This window comes from Festucalex cinctus, chromosome 20, assembly GCF_051991245.1.
Source record: "Festucalex cinctus isolate MCC-2025b chromosome 20, RoL_Fcin_1.0, whole genome shotgun sequence".
Taxonomy (NCBI): domain Eukaryota; kingdom Metazoa; phylum Chordata; class Actinopteri; order Syngnathiformes; family Syngnathidae; genus Festucalex; species Festucalex cinctus.
The window spans coordinates 18,723,787-18,742,723 of NC_135430.1; the positions used below are offsets into that span (position 1 = coordinate 18,723,787).

Here is an 18,937-nt window from a genome sequence, read left to right on the forward strand (position 1 = left end):
TGAGGCGGTTGTTGAAAGCCAGCTGGGCAGGCGTAATTTGATGCTTTTCAGGCTACGACTTCATCAGCCGTGCTTCGTTTTGTTGGATCGGCCGCGTCGCCCAACTAGCATGTTAATGCCTTCAAACCTTCTGACGCCAGAAAACGGAAACTTAAACATGAGAATAGTGAAACGGTGACCACGGAAAAATGTGTTCTGCGTACGTTGTTTTATTTCATGTGACTTTTTTTTTTTCCCTGTAAAACCGTTACGCTGCTCGCCACTGCTCATATCCGCCTTTTGATGTCAAATGCAGTCTTCCACCCGACTTAATTCTTATAGTACAACTCCTAATTTATTATAGCAGTTGCTCAGTCGATTTAAAATTGAGGCTAGCGTGTGTGTGAGCTACTCGGAGAAAACATATGGCTTCTGGACTTTTGCTGGCAACAGTCTGAAATTACCCAAAGCAGATGGCATGCACGATAAATAAACATGAAAACAAACTAAACCGTAATACTCCGCTGACCATATTGCACATTTTTATGAGCGAGACCTTCCACCCCAGATGCCCCTGAACATAGAGAGGTCACAGCACATACGGACCTAATTAACGGAAGCTCCTATGAATGTGAAAACAGATTTATATTTGGCAAAGGAACCCAGAAGTATAAATGATTAGAAATAAGTTAATTACATGGATTTCCTGTTCATCAAAGACTCAAGCGACACTGAGGAGCATTTGGGAGCCGGCAATCAGAGCCAAGCCAACATCTTTGAGAGACAATTATGGGTCTGTGGTGGCAAAATAATCTCATACTTTTGCATACCATAACAACATAACTTGCCGCATTTTCCGCACTATAAGGCGCACCGTATTATAAGGTGCACTTTCAATGAATGACATATTGTAAATCTTTTCCCATATATAAGGCGCACCGCATTATAAGGCGCACCTTCAAAGCGACATATTTTAAAACTTTTTTTCATATATATGGCGCTATAGTAGAGGCTGAGGTTACGTTATTCATCCATTAGATGGTGCTGCGCTAAAGGGAATAGCAACAAAACAGGTCAGTCAAACTTTATTAATAGATTACAAACCAGCTTTCTGACAACTCCAAAATGAATAAACAGCTGTTTTATTATTTCCTCTGAGGTAAAGTATTAGTATTAGCTAGCGATCCAAGATGGCGGGATCTTCTGCGCATGCGTGTCACCGATCATGCCGGGTCACCGATAACGTCTTGACAGCGAGACCTGTTGCGGCTCAATATTGATCCATATATAAGGCACACTGGATTATAAGGCGCATGGTCAGCTTTTGAAAAACATTGAAGGCTTTTAGGTGCGCCTTATAGTGCGGAAAATACGGTAATTATGAGACTATGACAGGAACGTGTTCGCTCACTCAAGAAGAGGAATGGACTCGGTCAAGTTCATTAGTACAGAGACTCGTATGCTACATATAGTGGAGCGTGCAGTAGATGGGATCTATTCTCCTGATGCCTCATTGTAGAGACGTTTGGGAGGCCTAGGCAGGTCTCTAATGAAGCCGTGCAGTTCATACTCGGAGACGGAGGTTAGAGAGACGGCGAGGCAGAGTCAAGGCGACAATGTTGAGAGCAAGAAAATGTCAGGAATGACTCAAAGCGGGAGTAATCACTTTGTATCGCTGATGACACAGTGCCCTATGAGGACAAAATAAGTGTCTTCTCACAGAATTTTTGCCTGTGTTCTATACAACCACAACAAATGTCATATTTGAATCATTTGTATATGAATTTGGCATTGCCTTCATTGGTTTGGGTGAGATCACGCAACAGCTTTTCCTCAATCATGCATAAGTTAACAGTCAAAATGTGTTCATCATAGGTCATTTGTTATTGCTGTCAACAATGTATAATGTGTTTGCTATAATTGCGTGTCATTATTGTAGGTGATTCAAGCACCATTTAACCCTCAGCCTTGCCGAGGCGACAAAGTTTTGACTTGATTAGATTTTAGAGACACTTTAAAACAGCGATGTCACTCATTTTGGTTGCGGCCCACTTTGTAGTTACGGCTTCTCTTAGGGCAGGGGTGTCCAAACTTTTTCCTCTGAGGGCAACATACAGAAAAATAGAAAGCTGCAAAGGGCCATTTTGATTTTTTGAAGTTATTAACACATTCATTGCCAGACAGCAAAAAAAATGCATCATTTGACGTCTTTTTCCGTCAATGGCAGTGAATGAGTTAAACATGGTAAAAATCAATGAAGCAATTATAAATTGTTGATATAATATACAGTTACTTATTGAAAACTGCTAACAGTCACAAGGCAAATAGTGACCCCTGTGTGCCACAATAATAAATATGCCTCTCCACTGAGCAGCAGGTGATCCCAACTTGACATTCTGAACCACAAGAACAATCGGTCGTCAACTGACCACACTTAACAACCATTAATGTGATGTTTTCACTTTTTTTTTCATTAATAATTAACCATTAATTAATGTGATGTTTTCACAAATTTGACGTTGACACTAAGAAACAAGTGGATGAAACTATTTTTATTTCTGGAACTGAATTGTTAGCTGCAAATTTGTGTCTTTGTGTAGCTATAAATGTTTAATCCACCTTTTCTTTTTTCTTTCTTTTTTTTTTTTTTTTAAGAATAAACGACATTGAAAAATTATTTAATGGCAAATGGCCCCCGGGCCATAGTTTGGACACCACTGTCTTAGAGGGTCATCATGACAGTGAAACAAAATACATGTAATCTCATTGTATTAAGTATACACAGCAATTTAAAATAAATAAATAAATAAATCCACATTTTAAATTTTGGTGCAGATTTTAGCAAGGATCATGGAAGTGTTTTGCTTTTGCGGGCCACATAAAATGTGGCGGTCCCAATCTGGCATCGAGTTTGACACGTGTTTGAAAAAATGTCAACGTTTTACCCGTTTGCACTTCCAATAAGAGAGCAGAGGTCTTTCCTCTGTTTTTACATTTGCATATCAATTCTACAGAACCAAAAAAAAATGCCTTTCAAACATTGATGTTATACAAGAAAAATCATTTTAACCGTCCACCCAAAATGTCTTGGGCAGCAGAATTGAATTCACAGAAGATAAGCCCAACCCAACTGTTTCTGAGGCTCAGTTATTTTCCAAATACAGTTCATGAAGATTACATTTCTTTTATTTTTGACTTCTTGAAACGGCAGCAGGTCTTCTGGTGGCAGGCTTGCCTGAACATATGCTACGCAGACTTGACTAGATTATCCCAAAACAAAACGCCGGAAAGCAGTGAGAGACACTCCAGAATGAATTATCCATGAAGTTGTCACAACAAGCGACCGTTTTCTTATGACACACACTGTTCAATTATGAATTAGAGAAGCTTTAACCTCAATCAAAAATTTTTTTAGCCAACATTAGCCTTAACAACTGAACCAAAACTCTCCAGTCATCTCCCACAATCATTATGAATTCATAGCAAGAGTCTATAAAAAAATTAAAACACAGGCAAATGATGAAAAAAAGACTGAAAGAGACATTGCAGACTTTTTTTTTTTTTTTTTTTTTTTTTTTTTTTTTTTTTTTTTTTCTCCCCCCCAAGACTCCACTGCCAATAGATGTCACCTCTGAAGCCAAGAACAGGAATGTCATTAGTGGCAAACCACTGGAAAGTATTACAATATTGCTCTGCCGTATTAGGACAGATTTTTATTCACTTGCCACTGTTTGTTTGTTCCCGAGAGGGCACGGTTGTAAATTCTAACGTTTAAATTAAAGTGCATTGACCTTCAAAACGATAAGGCTGATCAGTGGCACTTTTTTTTTTTTTTTTTTGTAAACCGCAGAACCATGCTGCACTTATCACGACACTGACTTTGGACTGCCCAATTGTCAACTTTGTTAACGTTTCCAACATTAAATTCAGTCATTTGGTGGTTTGTTAAGAAAACGCTGAAGGTCGGTGTTCCGAGTGCCGTGTTTTTGAATGGAAATGATGGTGAAGAGGACCCTGGGATGTCTTTTTCTCTGCGTGAATATACAATATACTGTATATAGTAGGTCGAGATATGTGCATTGGCACCTGCTGAGTCAAAGCTGGAGGACGCAGGATCATAAATCATGCAGTGAGCCCTTGAAACCCAGTGTGATGCAAAAAAAAAAAAAAAAAGTGTTCTAGAGGTAAAATGCGCAATACTGCTAGTAATCCCTTCTCATTGGACTACAATCTCAGCATACAGACTCCCACGTTTTAATTGCTTGCATTAGTTGGGTCTTTGGAGTAGCTGTCACCCGTAATGTGCAAATGTAGGCCAAGAATGTCACTTGTGTCCCAGTCCGCTTGACCTCAGTGGTTTCGGTTGTTGATGTCTTTCCAAAACGCTTGTTGATTTCTCTATCCTCTCTGGTTGTGGACCCCGAATAGGTAAACTGACCTCCAGCTTCATAGATCTAAAATTCGCCACGGCAATTTGTCTTCTTTTAGCTGATGGTGTGACCAAAGTCCAGAGAAGTGAGTCAACACTAATTTGAAACTCCCGTATTTTGGTTTTAGTTCTGAAGACGGTTTGATACATAGACTGCTATCTGATTATGGCGTGGATGCCTTCTCTTGTGCTCCCAAAAATCCAAAATATCAAATGTCGATAAATAGGGCAAAGAAAATCCCAAAGAGATTGGTGGGCAAGTATAGAGCCTTGCTGCACTCCGCTGAATATTGAAAGCTGCCATTGAACTGGGCGGATCTATTCATGTTGGTGTGAAATTACTGGATCATGCATGAAAGCAACCAATCTTAGATCACTGTTTAAAAAGTCTCCAGGAGAACTTGTTTTTGTCGAATTCCAAGATTCAGACAGACGAGAAGTTACACCGGACAAAATGTTCAATGTGTAATTCATTTTACCGAGCTCAGCTTTATTTATAGAACACTTAAATTTATGCCAAGGGTTCGAAATCTAGGAAGTAATTTATGAGGTGCGTATCAAAGCGTAATTGGTTAAAAGGCACGTCAATGGTGACATATGAAGCCCAAGTTAGGCTCCTTTTTACAAATTACGGTAGTATGCGAGCCTTCAGGCTAAAATCAACGTTTGAAATGTAAATTATAGCCACCGTTGCGTCTCCCTTCCAAAGCTGATGACCTCACCAAAACATTTGTTCTTTCGACTGAATATTAACACATTAAAACTAAAGAATAAAAACATCATTCATGTCCTGTTTTTTTTTTTTTTTTCTCAACTTGCCTTGGTCAAAAATCCTGGACATAATAGTGGATGGGTCTATCACGATATGTGCTTTAAAAAAAAAAAAAAAAAAAAAAAAAAAGTCAATACAAAACAAACCAGTAGTTAAATTTTCTATATATTTTTTTTCTCAAGCTGATTTAATGCAAGTAATGGTGAATGATGCTGTTAGGGTTTGAAAAACAGCAATTTGGGGGCTGAACAGAGAGAAAACATGATAAATATTGTGATTCATAAATGAGACTGGTTCAATGCAAGAATCTATAAATATCAAACACAGGAGGCGTAGAGGGGCGGGTTGCGGAAAGGGGAGGTAGACAAAAGAATAAAATGAACTGAGGAGAAGAGGTAAACAGAGACGGTGCAAAAAAAAAAAAAAAAAAAAGGCCTCAAATTGAACTGCAAGAATTATGACCACCCAGAGAAATTTCTTCAAATGATCCTAGGTCTGGGTCACCATATTAATATTTCAGATCTGATGGAACACAATTGAAACAGACGTGCAAAAAAAATAAAAATAAAAATCTATACATTTGATGTCGCCTTTTTTTTTTTTTTTTAAATAATCTTCTATAGACGGTCATAAACAAACTGACGGCATGAGACGGAAATGTACATGAGAGACGGATGCAGCAGGTAGAGGTGGAGAGTGGAGTGCCACATAAATACTGTGCAGGGAAAAAAAAAGTGTGATGGCGAGAGGGGAGGATTGATTGTTGCCCTGCAGCCCAGGAAACCATCATGGAGCTGCAGCAATCATGACCTCCTGCAGAAGACTTTATAACATGTGTTATCAGCTGTTAAAAAGAACTCCATTTTGCTGCCGAGGGATCTTTTCAAGGCTGTTCACATAATTGCATACAAATGAACTTTTAAAGCAAGTAATTGGTTGTGGCGTTCGCAAGCCATAGCCAGAGTTCCACATAGTGGAACATATTTTAATTTGTTTTAAACGGTTGAATGGAAATATTATTTTCCCAATTTTAAACACAAGTATCAATTCAACTCAATTCAGCAGTTTTCATTGTCAAATTTCAGTTTTACGCCAACCGAGCTTACATTATTCTCATTCCACTTAAGTACAGTTTTTTGCACAGTTTAACATTTAATAAAAAAATAAAAAAATAAAAAAATCTAGCAATCATTTTCAATGGGACAAACGTTAAACTTCATAAGTCAGCATTCCACTCCCAGTGGTACGAACAGATGACTAGTGTGTGGGAGACCACTGTTCAAAACTTGGTTGGAGCAGATTTTAATTCAATTTCATATAATTTAGTTCATATAATAATAATTGGCCAATTATTTAATGTCCATTATATTCAATGTCATTTCACATTACATTTTTTTTTCCAATATCTTTCCATATTTTCAATAATATTCACTCATTCAACATGGCCCTTTTTTTTTTTTTTTTTTTTTAATTGATTTGCTCCCAATAACGTGTAAATGGGTTTAAAAAAAAAAAAAGTTTTAAGTGTCCCAAAGACGTATTTATACGTTCTTGTTTTTTTTTTTTTTTTTATGCTAGAGCATACAGAATGCGTTGATGCAGCCCCTCAACTGCAAAGAACGGTTGCAGAAATTGTAGTTATTACACAAACGGCCAGCGGGTGGCAGCAGAGCAAAGGAGATCAACCAGGGCCATCTAGAAAAAAAAGCAACATTACTTTCAATTTTAAATAATTTGTGAAAACTGATGAAACGTAGCGCTCTTCTAATGCTAATTGCTGCAAAATGGAGACAGAAACATACTTTTTCTTTTTTTTTTCTCCTGATGAAAGAAAAGACTTGAATCTTTCTTTTGGTAGGTTCCATGCTTTTATAGCAATAGAACACAAAATTCTGTGGGCCTTGCAAAATCGGTCAAAATCCAGTAAAACAGCCAGGAGCGAACGGAATTGCGAAATGTGAAAATGGCTGCGAGTGAATGAGTTAATATTGTTCAATTATATTTAACAATCATCTTCAAATAATGTCTGTCGATATCCTTAAGTATTTCACAATTCCACATGCATTCAAATATTAGCATTCAGCTTTCAGCGTTCATATGCAATTTCTCCAGAAATTGCACATCTCGTGTTCCAATATTGTTGACTCTTGATGGAAAAACTAAATATAACAAACTCATCTTTTTGGCACTGCAGTGCAGAAGTGAGGTTTGGAGCTTCGTCAGTTGTGGTTTGGCGTTATTCTGTGGCATGTTTGTGCCAATGAACTATGGTGGCAGTTACTGAGGTAAAATGGATTTCTAACAAGGAAGGAAACTCCATGCTCGGTGAGTTCCATCCTGCCTTCGACTTGAGCGAGTCAAATGGGAAAATATGACCTTAAAAGAATGTCACCTGTTTTTTTTTAGTTCAAAAACATTTCATTCTTCTTTCAGGCAATCTCAGCATGATCTTGTTTTTTTTTTTTTAATTAGCTTTTTTTTTTTTTTTTTCTTAAATAAGCACATGGAATCGCAAATGGGTCTTGATGAGCAGGAGAAAACTGGAATTGGATGTTGTTGTTTTTTTTTTTTTTTATGCAAAGTGTAATCTCACCTTCAGTGCATCGCACTCCTTTGAAGTTTTACCATTCGGTATCCCAGAGGACGAGAACTGTTTGTTTCTAGTTTATTTTCATAAGAATGCACTGCAATGCAAATTAATTTAATCAAAAGAGACTGCAAGCCTTCGCCATTATTAAGCGATGATAAAAATAAAAAATGTTCAGGTGAGCCGCTCAGATGTGGCTGCCAGCTATTTGGCCAAACATGTCTCAAAATAAAATCGTTTGCAGACGACGTTCACTTTGTTCCCAGGAAATTTTGGCAAATCTACAAGCGGCAACTTTTTTCTTTGAGACTTGTGGAAAATGTAGCGACAGTGCGTTGCAAACTCGGCAAGGAATATTGCTATTGGCTGTCTGAAAAATCATTCGAGGTCATCCAAGTGGAGGTAGCACTTCATCAACAAGCCACAGAATTAGATTTGTCACTTATTTCTATCTCCTTATGTAGCAATTTACCTTATGTGCTATCTTCTTTTTATTAGTGCCATTAAAAAAAAAAGCTCTGAAGTTCGTGTGATGTCATTTTGTTAGGCTAATAGTTGTCATTTTTGGAAAATGCTTCATTTTATTTTATTTTTTATTTTTTTAATATATATTTTTGTGTTAATTTTACTTTTAAAAAGATGTATTCGTGTGTACAAGATAAAAAAAAAAAACATAACTAAGTGTTGTGCAGTGAAATATTAACAAAAATATTTTAAAATCAACCATTCACAAATCAAATATTTGTAGTTTAATAGTGCACAGTGCAAGTCCAATAAGTGGAGTGCATAATACTGCTTCTAAAATCACAACGTTCAAGCAGTTAAGTTTCGGGCTGAGGTATCATCTGGTTGCACATTTTTATTAGCTGCTGCTAGATGACGTCGTTACTCCAGGACCACAACTCCCAGTGCAAAGGTTCATGTATTAAATTGCCAAAGATAAAAATGAATTTTGGCCATATGGCAATTATAGTTGGCTTTGTAAACATAAAATGTAGTTGTTATTTTTTTTAAAATAAGAATACAAATGTTGTTTTATTTTGTTTACAATCTTTTTTTTTTCTTCAATTTTTTTAAGTTGTTTTTTTTATTTTTATTTATTTATTTTTTAATTTTTTAATTTTCCTTACTACTAAATTATCTTTGATTAACATCTGGATATGTTAAGTTAAATATAAGTTTGTAGTTCACATTTGCAAGAGGCCAGAATACGACATGACAGCAACTTATACTCCCCCCCCCGCCCCCCCCCCAAAAAAAAATGTCACATGAACCATTTAGCATGAATGCATCTTAATTAAGTAGTCTTCACATTTCAAGGTTCTTGAACTGGTCGTGCAAAATGTCTTATTCCTCGTAATGGCTTGACATGGACATCGAGTTCTCAAACATTTAAAACAAATCACATGATAGATACTTAGCACGGCCCTACCAATCTTTAATGGGTGAAATGAGCAGATAAGGCGATGCAGCGGTGGACGCAGATATGTGTTGGTGTTCTTACATCGTGATGGGCCGGTGACAGACATAAATCAATACGGCATTAATGCTATAGTGTTATGTGGCAGCTGAGTACACCATCCATCATGCTGACTCCTTTCTTCGCCATGCGGTCTTATCTTACCTGCAGACTGAGTGGGGAGACAATGCCTTCAAAGGAAACTCTGCATCCTTGTGTGTGTGTGTGTGTGTGTATATGAGAGAGGGAGAAAGAGAGAGAGGTGCGCCGGGAGCGACAAAAAAAAAAAGAAAAAACGGCAAGCAGGTAGATAGACTTAATTCCTTGGAGGGTTTGAATGAATGCTGACTGCAGGAAACGAAATGCTTGTGAAAGTTATATTCTGGTGAGAAGCTTGCTCCGGGCCGTCATGCAGATGGACACGCGCGCGCGCACACACACACACCTCATATTTAAGTACAGGCACATCGTCACTTCTCATAGACCTCACACATAAAGGGATCTTCAGACTTGCTTCCCCGCTCTTCCTATCTCACCGAAAGCACAGGGAGATGAAACATTCGCCCTCCCCCCCAAAAAAAGCTTTCATCACTGAGGTGTGTGCATGTTTGTGTAAAAATGTCTCTCTATTAAACAAAAAAAAACAAAACAAAAAAACAGACGTTATGGTAGCAGAGTTGTGTGGCTGACCCTTGTGGCGTCTTTAGAAAGAGTTTGTGATCTGTAGAGAATGCCTTTTGTTCCCCGTGCCACCTTAATGATAAAGGTCTTGGCAGGTGACTTTGGTCTGGAGGATTCTTTATGGCACACATGCCTAAGATCATGCTCATGTTTTCTTTTGTTTTTTTTTAATCCATTGTCTCTTCTTTTATCATTGGTCTTCCACATGCGCAAAATGTTTTGCAGCTCCAGGCAGATTTTTATTTATTTGGCCTAAAATGGGGCACGGTGGGATGAGTGGTAAAGCACGTCCGCCTCCCAGTACTGAGGACACAAGATCGAGTCCAGGCTCCGGCTTTCCTGGGTGGAGTTTGCATGTTCTCCCCGTGCCTGCATGGGTCTTCTCCGGGTACTCCGGTCTCCTCCCACATTCCAAAGACATTGGCAGGTTAACTGGGCGCTCCGAATTATATAAATAAAGTTGAGTTGAGAATGTAGATTTGCCAAAATCCAGCCATTTCTCCCATGGACTCTGAAACTGTATTTTATTTCGTATAAAATGGGGCAATGATGTCATCTACCGGTGATTGGGCATCAGTAAAATTGTTTCCAAGTTTGACATTTACAGTGGAACATAATCAGATTACCCCCACTGTTAAAAAAATATACAATATACAAAAGGCAGTGAACGTTAAAGGTAAATTCTGGTAAACCACATAGTGAAATGCATTGTGGGAGTATTTAAATTAAGATTCAAGTCTGAGGGAGTGGCATCATATTCAACACATTGCGACTCAGATATCTATAACAAAACAAGTAGCAAATTCATTTTTTTTTTTTTAAATTAAATTAAAACCGTGTCATTTTTATGTTAAGCAGGGTTGTCTGTTAAATGTAGCTAGTAAAGTAACTTGTAATCTAAAGTAATTATGTTACTAAGTAATTTGTAGTAAAAAAAAGTAACTAAATTACGTTTTCAAGGTAACTGTGGCAACACTGGCTGTGATTGCAGTTTGCGGTCATCACGGTTGCTCAGCTAACGACCAATCACAGCTCAGCTTGCAAACACTAGATGAGCAAACTCAGAAAACAGGTGAGTCGTCATTGGTTGGGGTTTTATGTAAATAGAAGCACATAACCGTTTAAAATAGCTATTGAAATGGGTCACATGTCACAATGTGATTATTGCATACTTCAACAATTATATGTAATCATTCGCCTTACGATCAGCAATATTCTGACACAAACCAGCTTATTGTTGCACAGCTTACATTATCCTTGAGTTGTAAACGTGAAATGGCAAAATTGCCTCGCTCACTCACATTCATGCTGAAGAAGCTTTGGGGTCAACACCCTTCTGTGGAGCGAGTCCAAAGCTTGCTGTGCTCGGCATCAATAGGTGATGACACCCTGCTTCTATCCTTTAAACAAGATTGTGTGGTGAGACCTGACGGTGTAGGAAGACCAGAAAGTGCTTTGGGTGCATTTGTAGCTTCGAACCAAATTTTTGTAACATGAAGTTTGGTGTGACTGCAGTTTTTGCTTCTGTTGTTGACCCTTGACTTCAGTCACATTTATGGATAAAAGTGGATCTCGAAGAGGAAGATTTACAGGGGAAAAAATATTTTAGGTTTACTTTACGGTCAGGAATATTCCTAGATTCCCCACAAGATCATTTTTGCAAACTGCATGCTGTTTTGGTTTTCGTTGGGATCCCTTTGCGATTGTTTTTGTTTGGACTGTGTTCTGTTTGAATTTGGAGGTAGTTAGATTTAGGTGGACATTTTTTATTCATGCTTCCATCATCTAATCAAAAAGAAAACCCAAATACAAATTGCAGTTTTAAATAATTGTATTTTTGAGAGGAAAGAGTGAAAGCAATTGAATAATGCTGAAAATTCAATGCGTTTCAAAAATTTCAGAGGAAATGATTTTAGGCAGAAAAAAAAAATTGTGATGATACATATGCAAAACTGTGGAAGTGCCAATGTGGAGTAAACATTTTTGACTGGCAAATACGTTTGAACGCATTTTGCATTTTGCAAGTTTGAACGGATTTGGACGTACATTGAAACATACATTTGGATAAATGCTAAAAACTTTGCATTTTTTCCACAATGGCACGGGATATTCATTTGCATGCACAAGTTAAGAAAAAAAAAAATCAAACCTATTAATCGTGATTAATTACGGAAAATTGTGTGATTCATCAGTTAAGAAATGTTTGACAGCACTAGTTAAAAATATTTGCAAATATGTTCAAAATATATTTTCCAGTCAAAATGTTTACTCCACATTGAATGTGGCAGTTCCACACTTTCATACATATTTATACGAAACGAAAATAAATATGAATGTCTGATCAGAACTACGCTAACCTAATAGCACTTTTCAAATACTTTATAAAGCAATTGAGCATGATAATATTATTCATTCAGTATCTGGTACAGTAGATGCAATCAATTCATGCCTGCAGGTTTATAGAGAAATTGGATTTAGGGCTCCAATAAGTTAAAAAATGTGGTTGTCCAATTTTGTCAAAGTGATCAATGTAAGTCATCTCGTGGAAAACATTCACACGGTCTTTGGAGGGAAAACAAATTTAACGTTTTCTCAACTGGTAATTACATCATACTTGATTAATTACACCAGCTAGTTTTCAGTTAATTGGACTTCTCCAACTGCTGAACAATAAGAAGTTAAATGATGACTCGAAGCTATGGAAATTCTGTAAAATCCACACCATAGGCATAATATACTATTTTGATGTTTGCTATTCCTTTAAGTTGTTTTAAAGAATTATAAAAAATAAAATAAAAAAAACAGCGTGGGAGTACGCCAAAATACATTATCAAGCTGATGTTACATAAATAGTTTTAACTCCACTATGGCTACCTGTTATTTCTCAGCACAAACTGATGTGACTCATTAAAAATCTGTAATTACAAGCGGAGCCGGAAGCTCACAGTATATTTGATCGAAAGCACTCAAACAATGGCCGTCTTTCCCATTTGCGCATCTGGATACACTAAATCCCTGCGACAAAGGGCTGCGATAACAGTAATTGCAATTCCAAACACAATTATCGTGCTCATTTATCCATTTTCCTCTCAGTTGTTTGTGCTCATTATATTCTTGGGGTTGGAAAGGAACGGGCAGCACATTTAAATTGAAACTAGGCATGCAGCCTTTGTCACTATAGATTAATTTTGATGGCTTCCCACCTGTGCGAGATTCCCGAAGGTCAGATACTAACAAGCCAATGAGCCACAGTCATCCAGTCACACGGGACAACAAAATGGTCGTGCGGATACAAGTTTTTTTTTCCCCACTTGTGTTGGTGTTATGCTACAAGTCAGACATAACATTGTTTACAACTGCTGAATAATCCTAAATGACACTTTGCTAAATCCTCTTACCAGTTTTTATCGGTTGAAATATTTCAGTCATGGTCGTGTCATCGTCTTTAGAAGTGGTAATGTATTCAGAAACCGTAGAGAAACGAGTCATTCTCAATATTCATCTAAATATCAACGTTTTTTTTTTTTTTTTTTTTTTAAAAGGGGTGGACTTAAACAAGAATGATGCTTCACTAAAGATTCAGTATTGGTTGGTTGGTTTATTGAACATATACATAAACACATAGACATAAACGGTAACAAAAAGTTAAAAGTAAAATAAAAGAACCATACAATCAATGACAATTTACATGTTCAACGGGAGTAGGAAGTGTTTGAGTATGCTCGGACTCACTCACCGAAGTGGAGCGTGCCTTCTTCACAAATTTTCTTTTCTTTGTAAATTTAACCAATAAAACTTATGACCTTCAACATAGTGTATTTAATTTCATTAAGATCCATCAAGTAATTTCGGAGATATGGGCATTTAGAATTAGGGTCAACCATTTTGGAACACCCTGTATATCTCCATTACCTGTGCATAGTTTCTAGTACAATATAGCATTGATAGTTCAGAGCATGATCCGAGAAACTGTTACGAATGATCAAATTCCACACTTCTGACACACAGCAAAAGGTGATAGACGGCCAAGTGTGTGCTGCAAAATGCTTGCATATTGAAAAAGAATGACTGCGTGCATATACGATACGTAAGATGGCGGCAGTGCAGATAAGCCACGTTTTGTTTATGGGATTTTTCATTTTAAATTGCCAGCACAACCATGCTGTGCGGTAGGGAAAATAACACTGTACTGTTTTTGTTAACAAGCAAATGGGTTTTGTCGTTTTGGGAACCCAGGAGAAATGAAAAAAAAAAATACAACAGTCACATAATTTGTGACTTCATATCCCGTTTGTAAGTGTCTGGGTGACTCTCGTGCCCTTCCCTCATGTTAAAAATAAATAAAATAATAATAATTGTTTACATGAGCAAAATCTGGACTTTGGGACAAATAAGCGTGTAATTAATGCAAAGGCACTGGATATTAATTATGCATCAGTTAGATGAAAGATTTCCAGGGAATCCACTTGCAAGTGCAAGTATGAAAAATGTGCACACGCAAACATTCTGTCCCTTTCTCCAAAAAAGCATACACTTGAATGAGGACTAAAATCCCAGCTAAAATAAATGGCTGCGGGGCAATATTTGATCAAGTCAGACAGCTCCCTGCTTTCCTAATATTCAAAGGATCCTCTTGCTGCAGAAATGTGAATAATGGAAATGTGTAATGTATTCCCAAGTAACAAAACAAATACTGTACCACAGGAGATGCAAAAAAAAAACAGCTGAGGTAGGCCAGCACAGGCAGTAACCACATGCCATGTTGTTGTTGTTGTTTCACGACGTCGACTTAAAAAGCATTCTAGCAGGGAATTATAAACAAATAGATGACTGACAATTTTCTACATTCCTATTATTATTACTATATTTTCAGTTGTCAAAACCGATATTGTAAAAATGAGTAACTATAAAGTGTTTATTTTAATTAGGAGCCAGACAATGTCATCTTTTCAAAAAGACAAAATAGCTCGCTATAACAGTCAGCGGAGAATATTAATTAAAAGGCACTTTCAAAAAAAAAAAAAAAAAAGAAGCAATTTTAAAGTGACTTTTTCGATTTGGAGTGAGGGAGCTTTTTATTTTCCTACTACAAATGAAACTGCATCTCCTCTATTGCAGATCTTGTGACAGCAGCAATTAAGTAAGAAACATTTACTGCATGGGTTTAAATGAAAGTCAACTTGAACAATGAGTAATAATCATAATAATGATATTAATGTAGGGCGGCACGGTAGTCGAGTGGTTATGGTTAGCACGTCCGCTTCCCAGTTCTGAGGTCTCCGGTTCGAGTCCAGGCTCGGACCTTCCTGGGTGGAGTTTGCATGTTCTCCCCGTGCCCGCGTGGGTCTTCTCCGGGTACTCCGGTCTCCTCCCACATTCCAAAAACATGCATGGCAGGTTAATTGGGCGCTCCGAATTGTCCCTAGGTGTGCGTGCGAGTGTGGATGGTTGTTCGTCTCTGTGTGCCCTGCGATTGGTCGGCAACCAGTCCAGGGTGTCCCCCGCCTACTGCCCAGAGCCAGCTGAGATAGGCGCCAGCAGCCCCCGCGACCCTTGTGAGGAATAAGCGGTCAAGAAAATGGATGGATGGATGGATATTAATGTATGTGTCCACTGCACCGTGGCATCAACCAACGTTTGGTCGCAGTGGCGCATGAAAACACGCATTTCGCATTTCATCTTCACAGTCGTTTTTATAAGAACTGGATTCCGACGTCCTTCAATATTTTTTCTCTTTGTAGCAAAGGAATGATGGCTTGAAGAATTCTACCCACATTGCCATCAAGTTAATTCTAGAAAAGGTCATGAGTTTGCAAGACTTGGCAAAAACAGAAATATTGAGAGAATGAAATGCTCAACATGGGAATCCATCATACTGCCAAGATTTAGTGGTGGAGGCAGTTGGACCCAAATGCAGACAAAGCAGGGGACACATCTTTATTATTATAAACTAATCAGCCATGCAGCTTTGAGGCCACCTATGAAAATAAAATATTGACAAAGAGAAAGGGGGTAGCGGTACTTCTGTTGACCTTCTATTTGAGCTTTAACACTTTTTTTCTTTTTTTTTTTTTGTACAGACAACCCAGTATTCAAAGTATCAAAAGCTTTTGACAATTTTTTCTTTTTCTTTTTATTGACAGCATATCATCCACGCGCTCTTGCCAACATTCCCACAGGAACAGCTAATTTAAGACTTCAGGGCAATGCTCGAGGTATGCAATTGTTCCTTTCTAACCTGTGACCCGTCATATCGATCGTGTTAAATGACTTGATGTTTGGTGACCCGATTGTACCTGACCTGGAAAATGAAATACAAAATCGATCAACCTTGTCTAGAAAGAAAGAAAAGTGAGAGTGAGGTATATTGTGAGAAGAATGTTATGAAATTACCAAGACTAATACCTTTCATCATAAAATATGATCACAAAAACGACAGTTTGGTAACGTTCTTCAGTTGATGCTATTTGGTCTACATAACTACACAATCTCCCTCAAATTTCAGTTATTCCTAGTTCAAAAATGTTAAATGACTTTAAAATGAACTGAGTATTTCTTAACTCTTTGACTGCCAGCCATTTTCGGAAAAGGTAACCCCCATACTGCCAGCTGATTTACAGAATTTTACCGATCTTTCAAGCTCCACAGAAAATGTTGTGTTAGGACTATGGAAACGCGGATACTACCAAATGAAAGATTGAAGTCTCATCTTTCATCTAAAAAAAAAAGTTTGTTTCTACCTTATTCGGATCTTCAGTAATCAACAATAGAAAACAGCTTCGTTTCACCCAAATCCTCTATTTTCTTCCAAAATACGGAGAAATCAAGCTTTTTGTGAAACGATGTTATTTCATGCACTCTAGTGAATTTGGCACTTTTTTTTTTTTTTTTGCATGAGGGATTCTACAAACACCTAAACTTCTATAAAACACTACCCCAACAATAAAAAATGTTTTTTGATTGCAAAATAACAGTTTATTTACATGCAACAGTAGCAATCCGAACAAACAATTTGGAAAACTCTTTGCAAACTATTTACACGTGCGCAACAGTTTTTGTCAGTCTGCTTCTGCATGGACTGATTTGCGTAGAGGTTGGTATGATGAACGATGTGCTGGAGAAGTTCATCCGTGATGAAGAGCTCCAGGATGTCAGCTGGCAGGTGGGAATTCAGCTCTGCTGCAGCATCCCTTGGTCCTGGTTTTGCAGCAAAGGGGAAGATGGTTGGCTGCCAGCCGAATTCATCAACTTCAAGCCAGCCAGAATCTTTGGGATCTGCAAATATACATTTCAATATCATATTATTTTAGAGCAGTGTGATTCAATGTGTGTGTGTGTGTGTGTGTGTGTGTGTGTGCATATGTTTACCTTTTTTTCTTGGGTGTATTGGTTGATGCACATTCTGTAAATTATAGAAGACGTTTACCATCAAATATTTTATTAGTGCTGTGGAGAATCTTTTCTTTTTACCTTTGTTCTGCTCACTGTGAGAAGGGTCACTTTGGGCCCTATGAGGGGGAGCTGAAAGAAACATATTAATTTCAATACTATCGAAAGACTTTCCTTTTATTGTTGCGGTGTATTGAAAACGTTTTATTTATTTTTTTTTTATTTTTATTTTTTTACCTTTCTTTGTCGTAGAACCAGCGGTCGGACGTTGCTGTGAGCACGATCTATAAAATATACATTCACGTTTGTATAGGTAATAGATGTTTTAGTGTATATCAGCACATTTACACACACTGCTAGCAGATCGCCCGAAAAGTAATCTTACTAGCAATCTCTTAGCATGTTAGCGCTTACCTTCACGTTCTTTGGAAGACTGTCCAAGACTGTCTTGCATCGGACCCATAGTAGTCGTCATCGTCCGATGAAACGTCATCTGTGCAGACGTGCTCGGTTGTGCACCACTTTTCTCCGGTGTTAGCATCGCTAGCCGGTGGGGCCTTAGGACGTTATTAGCATCGCTAGCCGGTGGGGCCTTAGGACGTGGTCGAAACGGCCGCGTCACCGCTTCAACTATGACTTAACCCCGTCATCACTGTGCTCTTGAGCACTGGTCGATGCTTTTGAGCTTTGAAAATAAGGATCAAGCGTGAGCTGCTTGCCATCTGTAGCCTTTTTTTGACTCCCTTAGCCAAGTTAGCCATTCTCTCCCCTTCAACACTCTAGCTCAGCCTCTCTTCTTCTACTGTTGTCTCCTACCCGATCTTGTCCAAAAGACTCATCACAGCCATCTAGTGGCCAGGAATACCCATTATAGTAACCCGATCGGCTTGATGCTTGGAGCACAGCTGCCCAAGGCTTTCCTCCACCCGTTTCCATAAAAAAACATAGTAGACGTCAATTAACGTCTATGGCGGCCAATCCTAGGATTATACTGAACGTTTTTAAACGTTTATGGCGGTCAAAGAGTTAAAGGGGCTGTCTGCCGGTTTCATTCAGGAAAATGCACTTTTTAAATACAGTATTTAAACAAATTAACTACTTTGCAATTTATAGATATGGGCTTTTCATAACGTGTGGGGATGATTTTGTCCTAAACCCCCCACAAAATCGCCCCCGCACGTTATGAAAAGCCCATGTATAGAACTTGAAAAGTAGTTAGTTTATTTAAATCCTGTATTTAAAAAGTGCATTTTCCTGAGTGAAACCGGCAGACAGCCCCTTTAAGATAGATAGCCGAATGAAGAGATCAAGACAGCTGTGGTAAAATGAACCAGATGCCAAAACGGCAACACTGCATGCTTGTAAACAACAATTCCCCCTGAAGAGAGACAAAATAAAAAAACAAACTCATAAAATGTGGTGGTGGCAAGGGAGATATTGGGTCGACAAACTGCTAACTACAAGAACAAACAAAACTGAACAAAATTATGCCACAAAGCAAAAGTCATTGTGATCAGCTAATGTCATGTAAAACTATGATCACTGAATTAATTAAACGGTTGTTAATGTGGGCCAATGCACTCCATCTCCTAGCATACTGTAACCAACAAATGTTTTGAGCAACTTATTGTGTTCGCACAC

General features: G+C 38.0%; 2 protein-coding genes across 3 annotated transcripts in view; one reads left to right on the top strand and one right to left on the bottom strand.

Annotated features, from left to right (window-relative positions):
- Positions 1 to 16,311, top strand: part of LOC144009403 (C-C chemokine receptor type 3-like) — a 35,911-nt gene extending 19,600 nt beyond the window's left edge. The window contains exon 8 of one of the 2 annotated variants that reach the window (XR_013280912.1): positions 16,051 to 16,311. The gene's annotated coding sequence lies outside the window, so the exon portion shown is untranslated. Of the gene's footprint in view, positions 1 to 3,585; positions 3,785 to 16,050 lie in introns of those variants that run through there. The other variant, XR_013280913.1, reaches the window with a different exon arrangement.
- A 200-nt stretch (positions 16,312 to 16,511) lies between these two features.
- Positions 16,512 to 18,088, bottom strand: LOC144009566 (uncharacterized). Its single transcript, XM_077509375.1, has 5 exons — positions 17,711 to 18,088; positions 17,534 to 17,580; positions 17,378 to 17,428; positions 17,276 to 17,309; positions 16,512 to 17,182 (listed from the first exon to the last, which is right to left on the bottom strand). The coding sequence occupies exons 1-5, from the start codon at positions 17,835 to 17,837 to the stop codon at positions 16,887 to 16,889; spliced, it is 555 nt and encodes a 184-aa protein (XP_077365501.1). The 5' UTR covers positions 17,838 to 18,088; the 3' UTR covers positions 16,512 to 16,886.
- Between the last annotated feature and the right edge of the window lie 849 nt (positions 18,089 to 18,937).